The sequence below is a fragment of the Bubalus bubalis genome, chromosome 2, assembly GCF_019923935.1.
Source record: "Bubalus bubalis isolate 160015118507 breed Murrah chromosome 2, NDDB_SH_1, whole genome shotgun sequence".
Taxonomy (NCBI): Eukaryota; Metazoa; Chordata; class Mammalia; order Artiodactyla; family Bovidae; genus Bubalus; species Bubalus bubalis.
The window spans coordinates 40,617,076-40,639,638 of record NC_059158.1 but is presented as its reverse complement, the minus strand read 5'-3'; the positions used below and the strand labels follow the sequence as shown (position 1 = coordinate 40,639,638).

At 45.3% G+C, this 22,563-nt stretch overlaps 1 protein-coding gene across 2 annotated transcripts in view; it reads left to right on the top strand.

The window, feature by feature from the left end:
* Positions 1–14,475, top strand: part of TBC1D22B (TBC1 domain family member 22B) — a 71,600-nt gene extending 57,125 nt beyond the window's left edge. For both annotated transcript variants that reach the window (XM_006079831.4, XM_025270687.3), the window contains exon 13: positions 12,465–14,475. In XM_006079831.4, the coding sequence (XP_006079893.1) occupies positions 12,465–12,593 (129 nt within the window). In that variant the 3' untranslated portion in view covers positions 12,594–14,475. The remainder of the gene's footprint in view (positions 1–12,464) is intronic.
* The last annotated feature ends 8,088 nt before the right edge of the window (positions 14,476–22,563 follow it).

Here is a 22,563-nt window from a genome sequence, read left to right as displayed (position 1 = left end):
ACATAGTAAACAAAACCAGTGTAAATTAAAAAGAATATTAGAGGATGATAAATTTTTTTTTAAGGTGGATACTTTTTTTTTTTTAAAGGAAAAAAGGATTACTAGGTGGTAGGGAAGGGACAGGTTGCAGTTTCAAATAAAGTAGTCAGGATAGGCTCACTGAGAAGGTCACATGAGCAAAGGCTGGGAGAAGGTGAGGGAGCCACGTGGACATCTGGGGATCCGCGGGGAGAGTGTCCAGGCAGCAGGAGCAGCCATGCAGAGGCAGTAAGGTTGCAGTGTGCCAGAGCTGTCTGTGGAACCATGATGGTGGTCAGTGTTACCTGGAGCAGAGTGGCCCAAGGAAAGAGTTAGAAAGAGGCCCGAGAAGTCACAGGGGACTCAGGTCATGGCCCCTTGTAGCCAGAGTCAGGACTTTGGCTTTTACTCCGAGTGGAAGAGGATCCAGGAGAGGGTCTTGTGCAGAAGAGGGGCATCATCTGACTTACAGTTTCAGGGGACCCCACTAGTGTGGACTTGAGGTAGGGCCAGCGGATGCTGGGGCCCACCCCGGAGGCTACACAAGGGTGGCCTGGCCCTGGATGGGGGAGTGGAGATGTGACAAGTGGCCAGGTCTTGGATGCACTTTGTAAGCAGAGCCAACAGGAATTTCTGAGAAATCAGATATAGAGTATACCAAAGGGATGAGTCAGGGTGATTCCACAGTTTGCAAGAAGGCTATAGGATGAACCGGTTTGTGGAGGAAGATCAGGAGTTCGTTTTGGGGCATGATGAATTTTAAACACCGTTAGACATCCAAATGGAGAGATAGAGTAGGGAGATAAATCCTGTGAGTCTGGGCTTGAAAGAGACAGGAATCCGGACTGGACATGTATGTTTAGGAGCCTCTGGCTAGATGGTCCTTGAAGCCGGGCCCCTGGATGAAATCCAGAGGAGGCGGGAGTGAACAGAGGAGACACGAGAGCTGGGCCTGAGCCCCGGCGCACCCCCCCCATGGGAGGTCAAGGAGGAGAGGTGGTCGGGCAAGGAGAGAGAGGGGGTGATCAGTGGGAGTGTAGTGTCCTGGAGCCCGAGGCAGGGATGCGAGGAAGACCGAAGAGGTGGTGGAAGCCCGCCAGCTGCTGCGGGGGCCCAGGAGCGGGGGACGGGGCGTGGGGACTGAGGGGAGAGGCTGCAGGGCTCTGCCGTCTGCGGAGAGGAGGGCCGGGGGCACTTGACAGTCATAATCTCTCGGGGCGGCGGCAGTGGGCTTTTGTTTTTCTGCTTTGTACGTTGCTGAACTGAGGGGTTTGGGGGTGTTTTTGTTTTAATGGGCATATATTCCTTTTAAAAATGCGAGGGGGCGGGGAAGCCAGAGAAGGTTGGGTATTTTTCTAAGTTCTAACTAATACGTGGGCGTTCTCAGGAACAGCAGCCTCTCCACGTGACCCCCAGGCAAGCCCACTCTGTAATTGGTGTTAGGTGGTTAAAGCACAAGAAACTTGCCCCGCAAATAGGTAGAAAGACAGGACCCGACTTGCCCAAGGAAGGGCTTTGGGAGAGAAAGGGAGGAGTGGGCCTCTGCGGGTAGGTGCCAGGGTGGCGGGCAAAGCGCTGAGCCTTTTGCCAGCTAGAAGCATGTGTGGCCCCCGGGATGAATGGGCTGGGCTGGGCACCCGCTGGGTGAGCTGTCAGCTTCAATACTGTGGCTGAAGTGCCGCAGCTATGGGAGCCCGCAGTCTAATTTGGTTTATCATGAGCCAGACTCAGAGGGCCTTGTCACATGCGATAGAAGCACTTCCCAGATTAGCTCAGGGGGAGTGGAGGTGACTCCTGGAATGGTGCGTAGCAATTCACAACATCGACAGTATAGGACCATAGTCTGAGACTTTAAAACTATGTTAGACATGGAGATGTTCTGTGCTGGGCAGCACATTCGATTATCTGATGGATCTGAGGCCTTTCTGCAGTAACCCACAGAATGACAATGGGCTTTTTGTTGACTCATTAACACCTCAGCTGGTCCTCCTCAGTAGAGGAATCTCCCCTCTTTCCTTGAGACAAAACGGAGTGGTGATTAAACAATAATCTGCAGAGTTCCCCGCAACTCCACAGATCTATAATTCTATGAATAATGAAAGAAGAAGGGCGCCTGGCTGTGCTTGGGTAGGCCAGTGGCGTCCCTTAGGAGACACAGTAAGGGCAGGAGAACATGGTGTGGTGTTGCGAGATATGGGCCCATGACCTCTGCAGAGAAAGACGGCCCACACTGCCCAAAGAAGAATCAGGTGAAGTAGCTGCAGAAATAAATGAGTTTGTGGCAGTTTCAGCAGACCAGGCATTTATCACCCTTGAAGAGCAGGGAAGGGGAGCCAGCTGTAAAGGGAGCCAGTGGAGCACATATCAGGGGAACCAGCGACCCCACCCCTTTCTAAAGTTGGGGACTATGCACAATAGTCCAGTGGTTAAGCCACAGTCTCTGGGACGTCTGCCTGGGGTCAAATCCTAGCTCTGCCATTTTTCTAGGTCTGCAACCTTCATCTGACTAACTTGGCCCTGTAAGTTTTCTTACCTGTAAAATGGGATGAGAGTACTTACCTTCTAGAGCTGTTAATGAGGATTATACAAATTGCTGCACTTGAAGCTGTCAGAATAGTATACTTAGCCTGTGGCCTTCAAAGCAGTGAGCTTATTAACCCTAATATTATTAGTTCCTGCAGTGTACTCTGAGTCTGGGAAGTGGTGAAATGAAGATAGCTTCAGGAACCCAAGTCTTTTAGTGACTTTTAACTTACCTGAGTAAACCCTGATAGGCTAATCCTGGGTAAGACCAAGCTGGATGACCAAATGGGGCTGGAGAGGAGGTGTTCAGAGGGTGCAGGGGCAAAGGGCGTCACTGGCCTACCCAGCCATGGTGAGCCCCCAGAGGGAAGGACACCCACTTCTCCCTGGCCGAGCAGTAGTCTGGGGTCACGCTGCCTGGGGTGGAGGACTGAAAATGGACACAGGAGGACACTCCAAGAGGCTTCCTTGCAGAGACCTTTGAGCAAGGGAACCTCAGGCGTGTCCGTGCACAGGGGCCGTAGGGGCAGAATGGCCCGGTCTTCTGGGCTGTGGGCCGCTTGAAACTGGGGCTTCCGGCAGAGCTGGGCCAAGGCCCTTTCCTGGTAAAAGGGCCTTCAGCGATTCTGGCCCTCAGCCTGGGCTGGCTGAATAGAATAATGATGATAATGTCCAGTTGCATTTTATGAAATTGTCTATAGGTCACACAGTCAAGTATTGGTTTAATAAGGTTCAATCTAATAATAGAGACTTCACAGCACTTTTAATGTAGCAGGCAGTATCCTGAGTGCTTCTCTGTGTTAGCTCATTGCAACCATCCCACAAGAAAAGTTGTAATAACTACCCCTATTTCACAAATGGGGAAACTGAGTCATGGTGAGTATGACTTCAGTGTGTGCCTAGTCACACCTGAGATGAAGTGACTAAGCCAAGGTCACCTGGGGGAGTCAAGTACTGGGTTGACTCTAATGGTGGAGACCCAGAAGCTGGGCTCTGGGCATGGACTGTGCGTCCTGCCGCTCCCTCAGGGCCTGGCCAGGGACCTCCTGGGCCACTGGAGCTGTTGACATCCTCCTCCCCCTCCTCCGTTATTATGGAGGTAATGATTTCCTAGATACATTATTTAATGCAAGTCAGAGAGTAACCTAAAAATTCCCCTTGGGGAAAAGCAGCATCTCTGGGAGTCCAGGAGAGCACGGGACCCCACAGAGATGTCAGGGCAGGTGCCGACAAGCCCTCAGATGGCTCAGAAGTGATCTTCAGAAGCCCCGTGCAGGGAGCTCCAAGACTAATAACCAGAATTCCTTTAAATACATAAAAAGGGAACTGGCAGAGGAGTTGATGGGACCTGCTGATGACTCTTAAACCAGAGGAGCAGCTGGTCTCAATCCTTTGCTTTCATCTTATAGAAGAAAACCTTGGAGAGATTCCCACCCTGAAAGTGACTTTTGCAGGAGACAGGTCAGAGTTGTTAAATGAAATAGTGCTAAGCCCGTGAGCTGTTCCAGGCCTGGATACCCCAACTAAGAGTAAATAAACCAGGTTCGATGCACGATACTGGATGCTTGGGGCTGGTGCACTGGGACGACCCAGAGGGATGGTATGGGGAGGGAGGAGGGAGGAGGGTTCAGGATGGGGAACACATGTATACCTGTGGTGGATTCATTTTGATATTTGGCAAAACTAATACAATTATGTAAAGTTTAAAAATAAAAAAAATAAGAAAAAAAAGAGTAAATAAAGCCCTTGAACCAGATGGCATCCACCCACCACTTCTGTGGGAATTCAAGGGTGGGATTGTGGAACATTGCCCAAACATAGGCCCCACTTTCAGAGACATCCAATAAATTGCCAGTTTGAATCATCCCCAGAAAGTGCCCAGATTTTAGTACCCTGGCAACTAAAGATGTTCCCCCCAGAGCAGGCGGGTGTGAGAAAGGACACGATTCCTCGACATGGAAACAAAGCAAACATCGGAGCGGGACTTGACTTTCTCTAGGGGGAGTCTTGTACTAAACGTCCTATGGGGGGGTCTTCTACTAAACGTCCTTTAGGCGGAGTCCTGTACTAAACGTCCGATAGGGGGAGTCTTGTACTAAATGTCCTAGGTACTTTTGACGCCGGGAAACCTATGAATAAGTGTGACGCTGAAAAAGTTTACATAACAAGGACATGTCTTTGGAAGTTTTTATTGAGACCAAGGGAATTGTTTCACTGGTTCTCAAAACAAGAGGGATTTGTTTCAGAACACTTACTTAGGGAGCCGCATGAGTGTGGGTGGCTGCAGCATTCCTAGGGACCTCGATACAGCAGTGCGGCCTCGGCAGAACCACAGCCTGCATCTGGCAGCCTCACCGACATGGCCACCCTCAGCTGCTACTGTGACCCAGATCCCAGCAGGGAGGATTTCCTGCGAATTAGGGATCCTACGGAGAAGGCAGTGGCACCCCACTCCAGTACTCTTGCCTGGAGAATCCCATGGACGGAGGAGCCTGGTGGGCTGCAGTCCATGGGGTTGCTACGAGTTGGACACGACTGAGCGACTTCACTTTCACTTTTCACTTTCATGCATTGGAGAAGGAGATGGCAACCCACTCCAGTGTTCTTGCCTGGAGAATCCCAGGGACAGAGGAGCCTGGTGGGCTGCAGTCTCTGGGGTCGCACAGAGTCAGACACGACTAAAGCGACTTGGCAGCAGCAGCAGGGATCCTAAGAAGTCATTAGATTTTTGTGCTAGAATTCTTAGAATGAGACTACTCCCAGAATTAGGTTTTCCCACTAGGAAATGTTCACTGCTTTGGCTTAGGAAGGTAAAAACGACACCCAGAAGATAAGGGAAAGGACTTCCTTGGTGGTCCAGTGGTAAAGATTCCACACTTCCACTGCTGGAGGCATGGGTTTTGATCCCTGGTTGGGGAAGATCCACATGCTACATGGTGTGGCCAAAAATAAAAGCTGCATCATGGGCCATCTCTGGAAAAGCTGCCCTTGAACTGACACACAATTGGAGCGCTGAAGACACTGGGACCAGAGTTACCATAGTGGTGATTCAGACCCTCAGGGATTTGGTCACATTGAAATTGCTGTTCCTGACGTTCATGGGGCTTGTAAAATGTTTGAAAAACTGGGAGTCAAGTGTGTAGAGAAACCTGATGATGGTAAAATGAAAGGCCTGGCATTTATTCACAATCCTGATGGCTTCTGGAATGAAATTTTGAATCCTAACAAAATGATAGCTGTTACTTCTGTAAGAATGCTGATTTGAGATTTCAGCAAAGGCATTGTGGAAGGTAAAACAGGAAACCCTGTGATTCAAGATATTCAGGTAACAGACGCATCCAGGACTGATGGATCCTTGTCCCAACTCAGATTATTCTTAAGTCCGTTTCCCTTTTCTGTTTCACCTGTTTTTCACCCAACTGTTCAGTCATCCTAGTTTTAAAGTAGTGCTTTGTCTTATGTCCTTGACAATAGTTGTATACTTTTTTAGGCAATAATTATAACAATTCCCTTCAGAGGCTGCATGTTGCTTCTGTCTCCTTACGAGCTTCAAGTCTACAAGTCTGCCTTTGAGTCACCATTTTCAGAAAAAGGAAAAAAAAAAGCACCTAATATGTTTTTGTCATGGTTACCTTCTGGGGTTTCAGTTCCTCAGATGTGGTTTTTCACAGTGAGAAGTAAAGAACCCTGAGCACGTGCACACACACAGAAAACTTGTGTGACTAGGAGAGTATTTTTCAGTTCAGATCAGTTGCTCAGTCGTGTCCGACTCTTTGTGACCCCGTGAATCGCAGCACTCCAGGCCTCCCTGTCCATCACCAATTCCCGGAGTTCACTCAGACTCATTTCCATCGAGTCGGTGATGCCATCCAGCCATCTCATCCTCTGTCGTCCCCTCCTTCTCCTGCCCCCAATCCCTCCCAGCATCAGAGTCTTTTCCAATGAGTCAACTCTTCACATGAGGTGGCCAAAGTACTGGAGTTTCAGCTTTAGCATCATTCCTTCCAAAGAAATCCCAGGGCTGATCTCCTTCAGAATGGACTGGTTGGATCTCCTTGCAGTCCAAGGGACTCTCAAGAGTCTTCTCCAGCACCACAGTTCAAAAGCATCAATTCTTCGGCACTCAGCTTTCTTCACAGTCCAACTCTCACATCCGTACATGACCACTGGAAAAACCATAGCCTTGACTAGACGGACCTTTGTTGGCAAAGTAATGTCTCTGCTTTTGAATATGCTATCTAGGTTGGTCATAACTTTCCTTCCAAGGAGTAAGCGTCTTTTATTTTCATGGCTGCAGTCACCATCTGCAGTGATTTTGGAGCCCAAAAAAATAAAGTCTGACACTGTTTCCCCATCTGTTTCCCATGAAGTGATGGGACCAGATGCCATGATCTTCGTTTTCTGAATGTTGAGCTTTAAGCCAACTTTTTCACTCTCCACTTTCACTTTCATCAAGAGGCTTTTGAGTTCCTCTTCACTTTCTGCCGTAAGGGTGGTGTCATCTGCATATCTGAGGTTATTGATATTTCTCCCGGCAGTCTTGATTGCAGCTTGTGCTTCTTCCAGCCCAGCGTTTCTCATGATGTACTCTGCATAGAAGTTAAATAAGCAGGGTGACAATATACAGCCTTGACGTACTCCTTTTCCTATTTGGAACCAGTCTGTTGTTCCATGTCCAGTTCTAACCGTTGCTTCCTGACCTGCATATCCCAGGTTCAAATCCTAGCCCAGCACTACTCTGTGATCCTATGCAAGTTCCTTAACTCCTCACCCTTACTTTTTTCCGTATGTGAAGTGGGCATAAGAAGATGTGCCTCGTAGAGTTGATATGGGGCTTAAATGTGCTAGAGTACATGTGAAGACCCCCATTTGGTGAGTAGCAAGTGCTCAATAAATGGTAATTACCACCACGATGGTGATTATCCTTGATGGTCCCCCTCTTGTTCTTCAATTCTTCCATCTGTTGAACATTCTCTAATGAGTTTCCCTGCCAAGGACTTTGCTTATTACCCGCTACCCCTTCTCCTTCGGCCCCCTTGTCTAATTGTTGTCTTCCCCCGACCCCCTCACACATGACTCATTCTTCCTCTTCTTTTTCCTTTGGAATCTGGATTCTCAATATTTTTCAGCCATTTCGAGCTTGTCTTCTCTGAGAGCCATTGCCTCTTCTCGTTCACTTGGAATCACTCTCAGCTGCTTGCCCCATAAGCTATCTTCTCACACCTGCAGTGTTTCACCTGACTGTGTATTAATGCTTAGTACTCCCATGAGCTGGCTTTGTAACACATATTCAGTTGTTTCCCACCTCACCAGTGTATCTTCTATATCCCCTTGATTGACGTACCTGATTTGTAATTGACAGCATCTTTTCCCACCCGTAATAATTCAGTTTCTACTTCTTTATCCCTGATTTGCCAAAGCATGGACAGGGTTCCCATTTTCACAGCGCTGTGTGTGGGAGGTGCAGTTCCTGGGTACGGCCACCAGGTGGCAGAATGGTTCCTCCCACCTAAGCCTCAACTGTTGGTGGGAGAGGTAGTAGGAAGCTGACATGTTCAAGGGTAGAATTATTTCAGGTTTCTAGCAAGGAAGGTTTCTAGCAAGACTAGAAAAACTGGAAATTACAGGTAGATTCTCTCCTAGGAAAAAATATTCTCTTCTAGACACATCAACTGTTGGTTGTTTTTGCTTATGAGTTTTTCAAGTGTATGTAACCATTATAGAATCTGCCTGCAGTGCGGGAGACCCAGGTTTGATCCTGGGGTCAGGAAGATCCCCTGGAGAAGGGCATGGATACCCACTCCATTGTTCTCACTTGGAGAATTCCATGGACAAAGCGTGGTGGGGTCCTCCTGGTGGAATCCACAGGGTCGCAAAGAGTCAGACATGACTGAGCGACTAACAGAAACCGTTATAGAAAAATTAGAAAATACCAATAAGAAAAAAGAAGGTACTTGAAATCTTACCATACTGATATATCTCCTTCCAGACATTTTGCCATGCACATTTATGTGAATAAATACATATTGTCTGTACGTAACCCTTAATGGAAATATTCCATATATTGGGTTGGCCATAAAGTTTGTTTGGATTTTCCTTCCTTTTTTTTTTTTAAGGTTTTTATTTATTTACTTATTTGACACATACACACCACTGTATTTCATTTATTCATTTTTGGCTATGCTGGGTCTTCGTTGCCACACTCGCGGCTCTAGTTGTGGAGAGCGGGGGCAGCTCTCTAGTTGCTGTGCGTAGGCTTCTGATTGTGGTGTCTTCTCTTGCTGCAGAGCGCAGGCTCTAGGCGCAGGGCTTCAGCAGTTGCAGCTCAGGGGCCCATCACTTGTGGCTCGCGGGTCCTAGAGCGTGCAGCCTTCAGTACTTGTGGCGTTCAGGTTTAGTTGGCTCCACAGCATGTGGAATCTCTTTCTGGAACAGGGATCAAACCCATGTCCCCGGCACTGGCAGGCAGATTCTCATCATCCACTGCACCACCAGGGAAGTCCTGTTCAGGTTTTTCATATGATGTTGTGAAATATGTTGTTTTTGTGACCTCTTTTTATCATTGGTACAAAATATAGTAGATGTTCCATAATGTCAGAATGCGTAGATGTGTATAATTTTTCCCATTTTTGTATTTTTCACACATTACATGAATACATGCTCATACAAAAACTGAAAGCCTTAATAACTTGAGTGCAGGGTATTCCATTTTACAGATTTATCTTTGTTTTTTGTTGTTTTTTTTTTTGGTCACACTGTGCAGCTTGCTCTATCTGATCAGGTCTCTGATTAGGGATCGAACTGTGCACTCAACAGCTAAAGCATAAAGTCCTCACCACTGGACTGCCAGGGAATTCCCTTGACTTGTGGCTTTCAGTTCGATTCTCGGGCTTGGAAATCCAGGGACAGTGTTTACAATTAGCCAAGTTTGTTGAATGAGAGTATTAAGCCCTGGTAGAGATCCAGGGACATGAGCATTTTTTTCTGGATGAGTCTTAGGTACCTTTAAAGTGTTCATGCCCTTTGACACAGTAATTTCATTCCTAGGAATTTAGCCCAAGGAAATAATCTAAAATACGGCTTTATGCACAAGGCTGTTCATTATAATTTTATTATAGTGAAAAACCAGAAATGATTAAATGCTCAAAACAGGAAGATACTGAGTAAATTAGGATACTTCTGCATCATAGAAAATTCTTTGACCATTGAAAATGTCTAAAAGGAGTTTTTAATATTAGACGAAATGCTTATGTTAAGTGCTAAACAGTTTCAAAAGTATTTAGAGAAAATGTTTCATCTTTGTAAAAACGTGCAGAAAAAGGACTTGAAGGAAATATGCCAAAATGTTTAAAAGTAGCTTCCTCTTGATTATGAAGTTAAGGGTGGTTTACTTTGTGCTCTATTACTTTCAACAGAGTAAACAAATGTCCAGGAAAATGTGTATTACTAGGGGGAAAATGTTCTGTAACATAAGTAATATACAAAGACTTTATTGTAATAATTGAAAATGAAGAGAAATATTATGAGAGAAAGCAAAAGTTCTCGAATCCCCAAAGGTAACCAGTGTTAACAGTTTCACCACCTAGCCTTTTAAAAATTTTACATACATACATGCATATACAAACATATAGTTGTGTTTTCTCTTTTACCTAAGTGGGATCATAACTTTTTCTGTAACTTGCTTAGTTTCGCCCCTAAAAATGTCTTTGATATCTTTGTACCTTGACACATGTAGTCCTGCTTCTTTTTATAGGTGGCTGCTTGTATTTTGTAATTTGGACAGTTGTTTTCTCTAAGTTCCCGGTACTGACAGGCACCTCCTTCATGTCCTTTTCCCCATTTTTGAAGCAGTGGTGCGGTGCTGACCCTTGTACAGGAGTGCAAATGTTTCCCAAGAAGTACTAAGAAGTTAAGTTGCTGGATCAGTGACCATGTGTGCTTATTTTTTTCCCCTTTGTTTTTTTGTTCTGTTTTGTGGGAGAGGGGTGTTGTTTGGGTGTTTTTTTTTTTTTTTTTTTTTTTGCCACACTGTGCAGCTTACAGGATCTTAGTTCCCCAACCAGGGCTGGAACCCAGGCCCTGGAAGTGTAAGCACTGAGTCTAACCACTGGGCTGCCAGGGAAGTCCCTGCATCTCTGGTTTTGACAGATGTGGCCTGAGTTTGTTAAGATGATATAAACTTGTCTCCTGAAACCAAGGCCAGAAAATAACAGTGGCTTAAAACAAAGTAGTTGTTTGCTTCTCTTCCATTAAGAGGCTGAGTGTAAGAGTCCAGAGCTAACATGGCTCCAGGGTGGCAAGGACTCGGATTTCTTCTCTCTTGTTGCTCTGCCATCTTCAACACACAGCTTTATTCTTAGGGTCTAAGAGGACTGCTTCAAACTCCTCTATTCATCACCATTTTCTAGGAAGGGGAGGAGTAGTTTAGGGCAGAACCCAGGAGTTACACTTCCCCCCCCCAGATTGGCCAGAACTTATCATACTGGCCATACACAGCAGTGATGTTCCCAAGTATCTCTGTGCCCAGCTAAACTTCTGTTACTAAAGGAAGAAATGTTGTAAAAGATACGCAAGATCTCTTCACTAAGAACTATGAAACATTGCTAGAGGGCACGCATTGGCCAGTGGCAGGGTTACAGCATGTTGATGGGCCTTTGGCATCTTGTACATTACCTGTTTGCACCTGTTTTTTTTTTTTTTTTCCATTTAGTGGTTTTCCTTTTCTTCTTACTGATTTTTAGGTACTTCCTTTTTATTGTAAATGTTAACCTTTTGTCTTTTACAAATGTTATCAATATTTTCCTGTAGTCAGTTTTCTTGTATTTTAGCCTTGTTTTTGTGCCTTGATATAATGAGGTTTCAAAACTGTATCAAATCTGTCAGTCTCTTTCTGGGTTTTGTCTTGCCACTGTTTCTTTTATAATCAGAAAAATAAGATCCAGTTCAGAAAGAGGCGGAGAAAGAACACAAAGTGGCAGCAGAGGCAAGGGCAACTAAATTATAGAGATAACCTAAGATTTCACATTCACTCTTTATTCTAATATCCTCTGTAATAGGCCATCTCTGTGGAGCTGATTGAGGGAGCTGGGCTTTGAGAACTCAATAGGATTTAGATAGGTAGAGGAGCAAAAGAGGAGGTGTTCCAAGCAAGAAGAACCACCTAAATTAAACCCTGGAGGCACAGGTAAATGTGGCTGAAGTGGACCTGGCTGGATGAGGCTCATACCTTGGGAGTAGTGGGAAATAAGCTGGATAGGTTGGTTGAGGACAGTCTTTGGGGAACAGAGCAGAGGATAAATACAGTGATTAACAAGCAAACATTGGGATTAGGAGAAAGACTGTCCAATGCAAAAAGGTTCGTAGCAGTCTTCCCCATGAAGGTTTTTTTTTTCTTCTTAAAGGAAATAAATGAAGTATCTAATAAAAGGGAACTGTTTTAGTAAATTAGAGTATAGCCACAGGATGGAGTACTAACATTGAGAATAATCATTTTTTGAAGGCTGTGCGTAAAAACACAAAAATTACAGTAAAAAAGGATGATTAAAAAGCATGTAAAATCATAATTATGATTACAGCTATTTAAGAAATGTGCATATGAAAAAAAGACAGGAATACTTTGAAATTAAGAGAGGTATATTTGGATGAGTGATTATTTTTCTCCTTTAAAGATGCTTATTTATTGTTGTCATCCTCTATTTATAATATTTCTGAAGAGGCAGGTGTTAGTGGATCAGAGACTCAGCAGAGGCTTTTCAAGGCTTCCTGAAGGAGAACTAGGGCCAAGGGCAGTGTGCCGCATGGGAGGAGGGAGGCCAGGCCCTGGGGATGTGTGACCCAGGAGGGGCTCCATTCCACGGCCTGCGGGTCCCTTGGTCAGTAGTCCCACAGTGATCAAATGATAAAAGTCCTTTCTTGCATTCCAGGGTCTCCTCATGCTGCTGCAAAACCTACCTACGATACACTGGGGCAACGAAGAGATTGGTCTGCTCCTCGCCGAGGCCTATAGACTCAAGTACATGTTCGCCGACGCCCCCAATCACTACCGCCGATAGGTGCTGTCTCCCCAGGGGGACCCAGACCGCCCCCCATCTCTGATGGCAATCTGATCACTGTGGCCACTGTGCGAGCCGTGGACTCTGGCCAGGAACCACTCCTGCTGTAAAAAGCTCACATCCGCCGCCCAGGTCTTAACTTTCTGGCGTGCCTGTCCACCACTCCATGTCTCTGGACGGGTCTCCTGGACCGCTATCAGTATTCCATGACACGTGGATGGGCTCAGCTCTGGGAGAGGACAGAAAAGGAGGTACAGGGTTGTCTGCCCCTTTAAAAGAAACCAGAGGGAAGAAGGGGAAGGCTCAGGGTCTCAACTCACATTGCCCTACGTGGACTGGCTGTCTCTTGCCTCCCAGCCCCAACTGACACCGTTGCTTTTTTTGTGACATAGTTTGATTTGATCATAGGTCAAAAATGCCTTATGTTTGCAAAAGACTCCTGTCCCCTCCCCTCTACCCCTAACTCCTAGCCCTTCCCCTTCTGCCCAAGTCTGAGCCAGTGAGGGGCAACTTCCTAGGAGCTTTGTTCTCAGTCAGAGGAGGCACTGATGCTTATAACTCTGGGGAGAGACCGACACCCAAGGGCTAGGAATTTTATTTTTCCTTTTCTCACACAGATGTCTGTACATGTGCCGGCGTCTGTGTGTGTATGTGGGTGTACACACCCATCAGCATTTAGTTACACGTCCGAATGTCCAAATGTGTCTGGACCAGCCCCGTCAAACAGCCATCTGGGAAGGGCCCCAGTGACCAAGTATACACGCATCCCTTAAGAAGGATCAGGTCAGGGGAGGGAAAAGGGGCTTATCACCTCTCCGAACCCCCCAACTTTTTCCATGATGACCCACTCCAAGATATTATTATGTGTAAATTGTGTTATTATGTATATGGGTAAAGATGTATAAATATGTCTTCTTTGTAGCAGATATGATTTTTATATTTATAACGTGCATCAACATGTGAAAGCAATCTAGGTCACTAGCACAGATGAAGTTGCCAGGCAGGTGGCACCTCCAGGTTGGTTCCTAGGCGCACCTCCTGTGAGGGAAGTGAACGGAGTTGGCCAGAGTGAGCACAGCCGACAGCTGGAGCTGCTCTGATGAGCATCAGTGTCTCCGAGTTTTTCCTCCCCGCCTCCCGCCCCCCAGGCCCAGGCCCCCGTGGCGCATTTGCCCTGTTCCTTCCCCGTCTTCAGCAGTCAGAGCTCCCCTCTCTTCACCGCAGCTGCTCCCCCGGCCCCCAGGGACAGGGCTGCAGAGGCAGAAGCCCCTCTGCAGGTTTCTGGCCCCCTGCCTTTCCCCTGGAATTGGGGGAGGGCTTTGGTTTTCACGTTTTTTACAAGGCAGCATGGTATTCAAGATAAGCTGTGACTGACTGTCAGTGCCAAGGGAGAGGGGTTTCCTGTGTGTTCCTGGGCCCTGGGGCTCTTCCCAGAGAGAGGCATTTGTTGTCCCCTCCACTGTCACCATCACGCCCCACGCAGCTCACCAGACGGCTGACCTGTGTTGGATGCTGGGTGTTCAGCAGCGAAGAGGTGGAGGGGGAGGCGGCAGGCAGCCGGCACCCTCTGGGGAAGCCGGGCTCTGTCCCCTGTCGGGGAGGCCCTGAGTCTCCCAGTGGCGCCCACGGCGCCGGCATCTTACATTTCTCACCGGGAGCCGTTTCTCAGGCATTCTTTCCAGCCCTCTCCTGCTCCCTGTCCGTGTGCCTCAGTAGCCTCCTTCACAGAGTGAGAGGGCTGTGGTCCTCCCTCGACCGGACTAATTAAAGAAAGACACTTGTGTTCCCAAGTGGTGGTTTTATTTTTTTAGTTTTTATGTTTGTATGGGAAATTGTGGATAAAGTGAAAGAACTGTAAATAAATAGTGTATTTCCTCCTCCACTGCTGATTTTTCTGCCATGGATTTGCGTAACCCCGAACCTAAAGTCTCCTTTTCTCGGGCTGTTCGTGCTGATGCCTGTAAGCATGGGGGACGAGCTTTCTGTAGGGCAGGCACAGGATCAACAGGAGGACGGAAGGCAGCCTCAGAGAATGTTGGTAAACACTTGCGAGCACCTCCTCTGTGCAGATACTGTGGACACAAACAAGTCACGTGATTCGTGATTCTTCATTGCTCATGTGTATAGGGCACCTTGCCGTGTGCAAAGCACTGTGAAAAGCACTTGAGGTTTATTTCATTTATGCAAAAAGGAGTATATAGTCTAATGGAGGTTAGAAAATGGATGGGAAGTTCAGCACTAGATGAAAGCCTGGAGACATCTAGTTCAACACCCTCATTGTTCACAGAGGAAAACCCACCCAGGCCAAGGCCAAGGCCAAGGAGGGGTCATCAAGAGCAAGAAGTAGAGGACAGGCCTTCCACAGCCTGGCCCTTCACTTAGGTTTTGGTTTGGGGTCATTTTGTTTCGGTTGGGTTTTTTTGAGGTTTTGGTGGTGGTAGTTAGTTTTTCTCTTGGTAACCTTACTGTGAAATGTCTTAAGAAAGGCAGCTGACTGCATTTTTCTTCTACAAAGAATGGACTGGAATGGTAATTTCTCCACCAAGAACATCTCCCTAGGATTCGTTGGAGAGTGTTTCTTGGTTTCAGTCATTAGGAGCTATATTAGGATCAAATTCAGCTACACGTAACAGAAACCAAAAACAACAGCTGGGTTCACACAGCATGGGGATTTACTTCTCGCTACCATGAGTGTCCAAAAGAAGGCAACTCAGGGCTGGTATGATGAGTCTGTTTCACAAAGTCTTTAGGAACCTGGACTCCTCCAGGTCTTCTTGGCCAAGGTGGTAGCTCGCACTCCAGCTACTACATTCATTTTCCAAGCAACAAGATGGATTAAAGAAAGGAGACAAGAAAAAGTGCAGGGAAATGTGTGAGCAGTATTTTATATAAGGTTCCTGAAGGCCACACCGTAATACCTCCTCTTGCAACTCACAGGCTAGGACTTAGTCCTGAGGTTGGGGGATTAGTCTATTCCAGGACACTGTATGCCTGGCTCAGAATCAGGATTCGAAACCATGGAGGAAGGGAAGAACAGATGGCATTATTTACAATAAGAACTTGTGAAAATGGAGACCAGACTTTCTGATAAGCATATGGGTATAGGGGATGGATCTGACTGAATCTCAAGTGATTGTTCATGCTCAGACTTAGAATTTAACTTTTTTCATAAAATGTGGACAGTATTTCTATATATTATTTGGACTGAGGTCATTCATTGTTCCTGAGGCTGGTAGAGAAAATAACTGACCTAGACTTGGCTTCATTCAAAAATTCTGTTTTTCATTGATATAGAAAGTTAAGCATTTTCTGAAATATGTTTAATCATGGTTAGGAAATTGGTGAAAACTTTTCAGACGAATCTTGGCATACTCTGACCTGCAGTTTATCTGTTCTTTCTGCAATCAGAACCTCTACCGTTCCACTTAACTAGGCCCTATTTCTGTTTTTATTCATCCATGAGGGGAGGAAAGTGGCACAGATTCCTCAGCTAGTCACCTTGTTGCTCCTAGAGGCGTGAATCTCATGTTGAGAGTTTGGCTTGTCTTGGATTGGACTTTGCACGTCAGATACAGCTTTGTAAAGCTTCAAGGATTGGAGTCAGAACCTAAGGCCCAGTAACTGAGCCCTTCATACCTCTCCTCAGGACTTCCAGTTCTCCCTTCCTGGTTGGAGATCATTTGAAAGCTGCTGCAGACGCCAAGAAGTCAATTTATTAGACTCACGATGAAAAAGGTGAGTTTCACACAGGATCAGAGAACATCCAGCATGTTGTAAGTGACCACACTCTTCCGAGCCTGTGCCAACTTGCCAGGATAGCTGCAGCTAGAGCCTATCAGAGCATCTCCTTATTTTGGCAAAGGCTGAATTAGAATTCTTAGAAGCAAGGAGAATCCATGTTGATTTTGATTCAGCAGGTGATCTGTGAGCTGTGGCTTCTGAGTGATGAATGTGAAAGTCCCCTCTTGAACTGATAGCTGGAGGTGGGGAATCTGGAAGCCAGACCCCGAGACCCCGCTACTTGCTCTGAGGATACCAAGCCTGTCTCTATAATGACCTTAACACACCTGTCCTACCCCACCCAGCTGTCCGAGAGAGGAGAACCCAGACCTTCTTTTCAAGCCACTGGTCTCCATCCTTCTCCATCCCTTTAACCTGTATTTAATGTGGGATTCTTAGAGACAGGATATAGCTGGGCCTTGATCTCCAGTGCACTCTGAAAGTCTCTTAATTTGATGCATTTGGGCCATTTACAAATGATATCGATGCGGTTGGCTTTAAGATCTATCATTTTATTGTTTTCTGTTTGTTCTCTTTGTTTTTTGTTTCTGTCTCTCCCCTTTCCTGCCACTTTTGGGTTATTTGAATATTTTTTAGTATTTCACTGTAATATGTCTATTCACTTTTGGTTATAACTCTGTTTTTTAAGACATTGCACTCAGGATTATAATACACAAATCTAACTCCCTACAGTTAATATTTTATCACTTCGAGTAAAATGTAGATGCCTCTCAACCATATATTCTTCCCCTTTTATGTAAGAGTTGTTATGTAAATTATGTCAGGATACATTGAAAACCTTACCAGACACTGTTACAATTTTTGCTTTTAATAGTTACACATATTTTAAAGAACTTAAGAGGAGACATTTACATTTATGTTCTTCCTTGATTGCTTCTGTTTCAAGTTTCCCTCTGCTATTATTTCCCTTCAGCCTGAAAAACTCCCTTGAGCACTTCTCTTAGAGGAAGTGTGTAGTCCTCTTAGTTTTCCTTCATCTGAAAATTGACTTTATTTTGCTTTCATTCCTGAATTTGTTCTCTCTAGATATAGTTATTTTCTTTTCAGCATTTTAACAATGTCCCACTGTCTTCTCACTTCCACGGTTTCTGATGAGAGATCCATAGCAATTGAAATCATTGTTCTATATCTAAATAACTTTTTATCAGACTGTTTTTTTTTTTTTAAATTGTAGTAAAAGGTGCATACACATATTATAAAATTTGCCATCTTAATCATTTCCGGGGAATGAGCTGGCAGTCTAGCAGTTAAAACTGCCAGGACCCAGGTTCAATCCCTGGTCAGGGAACTAAGATCCTACAAACCACACAGCATGGCTATATATATATAGTATTGTTGTTGTTTAGTCACTAAGTCTTGTCTAACTCTTTGCAACCCCATGGACTGTAACCCACTAGGCTCCTCTGCCCATGGGATTTCCCAGGCAAGAACACTGGAGTGGGTTGCCATTTCCTTCTCTAGGGGTGTGTGTGTATGTATGTGTGTGTATTGTAGTGTTAAGTACATTCACACTGTTGTACAATCATCACCACCATCCATCTCCAGAACACTTTTCATCGTGACCTGAAACTTATTAATAGCTCCATATTTCCCTCTCTGCCCAGCCCCTAGAAACCACCATTCTACTTTCTGTCTCTATGAATTTGACCACTTTAGGTGCATCATATAAGTAGAATCATACGGTACTTGTCTCTTTGTGACTGGCTTATTTCACTTAACATAAGGTCCTCAAGGTTCATTCATGTTGTAGCATATGTTGCTGCTGCTGCTGCTGCTACTAAGCCACTTCAGTTGTATCCGACTCTGTGTGACCCCATAGATGGCAGCCCACCAGGCTCCCCCGTGTCTGGGATTCTCCAGGCAAGAACACAGGAGTGGGTTGCCATTTCCTTCTCCAGTGCATGGAAGTGAAAAGTGAAAGTGAAGTCGCTCAGGCATGTCTGAATCTTAGTGACCCCATGGACTGCAGCCCACCAGGTTCCTCCGTCCATGGGATTTTCCAGGCAAGAGTACTGGAGTGAGGTGCCATTGCCTTCTCCGAGCATATGTTAGACTTCCCTTTTTAAGGCTGAGTAGTCCATTATATGCATATATTTTGTTTTTCCATTCATCACCAGTTGGCTTCCTTTTTTGTGTGTGTGGCTATTGTGAATATTCTGCTATGAATATGAGTATATAAATATCTCTTTGATACCCTGCTTTCAATTATTTGGGGTATATACCCAGAAGTAGAATTGACAGATCATATAGTAATTCTGTTTTTAATTATCTGAGGAACCACCATATTGTTTTGTTTCTGAGAGTGCTTTTAAGATATTTTTTCTTTCCTTTGGGTTTAATTATGTGTCTGACTGGGTCATTTTGTTTCTTTGGTTTTTGGAGGGTTTATTTGTTTGGTTGGCATTTATCCTGTTTGGGATTCACTGAATTTCTTGAATCTGTACTTTTTTTTTTTTTTTTTCTAATTTTTGCCACACCATATAGCATGCAAGATCTTAGTTCCCTGACCAGGGATTGAACCTGTGCCCCCTGTAGTGGAAGCACAGAGTCTTAACCACTGGACCTCCAAGGAAGTCCCAAGAATCTGTAATCTTGTCTTTCACCAAAATTGAGAATCTTTCAGCTACATCTTCAATTTTTTTTTTTCCTGCACCAATCTCTTACTCATCCCCTGGGATTCTAAAAAATGTTGGACCCACAGTCCCTAACGCTCTTATTCATTCAGTTCAGTTCAGTTCAGTTGCTCAGTTGTGTCCGACTCTGCGACCCCATGAATCGCAGCACACCAGGCCTCCCTCTTAATCTTTTTTTCCGCCTTTCTGTTCTTCAGACTGGATAGTTTCTCTTCTTCAAGTTCATTGACTCCTCTTATGTCACCTCCATTCTGCTATTACACCTATACAGTGAATATTAATTTCAGATATTGTGGTTTTGGGTTCTAAAACCCAAATTCATGAACCCAATTCATTTCATAATTCATTTCATTTCATAATTCAATTCATTTCTTAATTTTTTTTTATGTTGAGCAATGTTGGATTGTATCCTGGACATTTTGAGTACCGTGTATGAGACTCTCTTATTGTCATTAGTCACTAAGTCGTGTCCAATTCCTTGCCCGCCAGACTCTTTGTCCATGGGATTTCCCAGGCAAGAATACTGAAGTGGTTGCCATTTCCTTCTCCAGGGGATCTTCCCAACCCAGAGACTGAACCCACGTCTCCTGCATTGCAGGCGGATTCTTTACTGCTGATCTACTGAATGAGACTCTGGGTCTTATTAAAAATCCAGCTCTCCTCCTGTTTTGTTCTTTATTGTTTTTGGCTGCACTGCGAGGCTTTTGAAATCTTAGTTCTCAGACCAGGGATTAAACCTGGTGAAAAATGCAGAGTCCTAATCACTGGACCACAAGGGAGTTCCATCCTCCTGTTTTTATAAGTAAAGTTTTGTTGGAACACAACCCTGCCTGTTTGTTTACATTACCTATGGCTGCTTTGGCATAGCAACAGCAGAGTTGAGTAGTTGCGATAGACTGTATGATTCACAAAGCCTAAACTATGTAATATCTGTCCCTTTATGGAAACCGTGTGCTGACCCCTGCTCTGGAAAACGTTGATTTGGTTTTGTTTTAGCAGGCAATCAATCCAGGTAGGTTCAAACTGCAAGTTCTGTCTCTGTTTCTGTGGGCTGTCGTTCCAGTGTCATTTCAGTTTTTCAGAAGCTTTGCTCGGCTGTTTAGGATTTCTTCTGATGATGCAAAAGTTGTGCCAGTTCACACACAGAATTAGGGGAGCCCCCTTCTCTAGCCGGCCCCTCTCTGGGACTCTCCCTGTCCTCTTCGGCTCACCAAGGCTTCGTTTCCCAGTCAGTTAACCAGAAGGACAGTGTTTCTCTGTAAATGTCAGCTGCCCATACTGCTGCCACCGCTGCTGCAGAATTGAGGGCTGCCCTTGGGGCTGGTCCAGGAGAGAGAGAAAAAAGTTTTAATGAGAATTCTGACTTGGAACGACCCTTTTCCCAAGTCTGGTCAGAGAGACAGGGTTTGTGAAAGAAACACGTATTTGGTCTCTGCCTCCGGTTCCTGCCACAGAGCTTCTAAGTCATTTAATTTTTTGAGAGATAGGGGTGCGTATAGTCAAGGCTATGGTTTTTCCACTAGTCGTTTATGGATGTGAGAGTTGGACCATAAAGAAGACTGAACCCAAAGAATTGATGCTTTCGAACTGTGTTGCTGGAGAAGACTCTTGAGAGTCCCTTAGACAGCAAGAAGATCAAACCAGTCAATCCTAAAGGAAATCAACCCTGAATATTCATTGGAAGGACTGATGCTGAAGCTGAATCTCCAATACTTTGGCTACCTGATGAGCTGACTCATTGGAAAATACCCTGATGCTGGGAAAGATTGAAGGCAAAAGGAGAAGGGGATGACAGAGGATGAGATGGTTATTGGATAGCATCACTGACTCAATGGACGTGAATTTGAGCAAACTCTGTGAGATAGTAGAGGACTGAGGAGTCTAGAAGGCTATAGTCCATTGGGTCTCAATGAATCAGACATGACTTAGCAACCCAAAAACAACAAGGGGTGTTAGGATTATCTTTTTTCCTGACATTTGATCTTGACCTCCTAGTTTCTGATGCAGATCTCCTAAATCCCTTGGGATTTCCTGAGTGGTAAGAGCATCTTTTGTTCTAATGAGGTGACTCTTGGTGGGCTTCGGAATAGATTCAGGATGGGGGCCTGGTCACAAGAAAGGTTATATCATGGTTAGAAGCTTGGAAACTTTCAGCCTCACCACCCATCCTCTGGGGAAGAGAGGAAGATTGGGGATTGAATTAATGGTCAATTATGATGGCTCAGAGGTTAAAGCAACCGCCTGCAATGTGGGAGACCTGGGTTCGATCCCTGGTCAGGAAGATCCCCTGGAGAAGGCAATGGCAACCCACTCCAGTATTCTTGCCTGGAAAATCCCATGGACAGAGGAGCCTGGTAGGCTGCAGTCCATGGGGTTACAAACAGCCAGACACTACTGAGCGACTTCACTTTCACTTTCACTATGCCTGTGTGATAAAGCCTTCATAAAAAATCCTTACCAAAGAGGATCAGAGAAATTCCAGTTGAACACATCCATGTGCTGGTAGAGTGGTGCTCCCCAACTTCACAGGAACAGAAATTGCTCCATTCAGCTCCCTTCTTTCCAGACTTCCATTTATGTACCTCTTCATCTGGCTGTTACTTTATAATAAACCAGTAAAGGTAAGTAAGTGTTTCCTTGAGTTCTGTTTTCTTGAATTTCTGATATAGCAAATTATCAAACCTGAGGAAGAGGTGGGTTATGGGAACCCCTGATTGGTAGCTAGTTATTCAGAAGTAAAGATGGTATCCTGAGACGTGTGACTGGCATCTGAAATGGACAACCTTGTGGGAATAAGCCCTGAATCTTTGAGGTCTGCATTAACTCCAGGTAGTTAGTGTCAGAACTGAACTGCAGGACACCCAGTTGGTGTCTGGACAGTTAAGAGAACTGGTTGGTGTGGAAAAAAAACCCACACACGTCTGGTGTCAGAAGTAAAGCTGTGAGAAGAGTAGAAGACACAAGAGTTGTTTTCTTGTAGGTTTCTCTTGAAGTTTTTGCTGACTCTGCTACTGTTAACTCCCCTACAGAGGGCCTACTCTCTGGTCCAAGCTGTGAAAGAAAAAAGGAAAAAAATTTTGAGACACCCAATACAGACAGCTTCTCCAAGCTCCCTGATTTGCTTGCTTGTTTACTTTGCACAGTTATCAGGTAGTTGTACTTTGTCCAGAATATTTAGTTGTAACTGTTGGCAGAGAGACTACAGTGGGCTTATTCCATCTTGTCCAGAACCAAAAACCCTTCCAACCTTTAGTGAAAAAAAAAAAACACACCGACAACACATTTTACGTTAAGACCCATATAGATACATACACAAATATGAGCAACATCTCACAAACAGCACCTGCCCTCACTATTTGTGATGGCCTCTGACCTGTTCTATTGTATTCCATTTTTCAAAAATAGTGGTCAAGAGTCTTTGTTGTTTAGTCACCTAGTCCGGTCCGACTCTTTGAAACCCCATGGACTGCAGCACACCAGGCCTCCCTGTCTCTCACCATCTCCTGAAGTTTGCCCAAGTTCATGTCCATTCATGT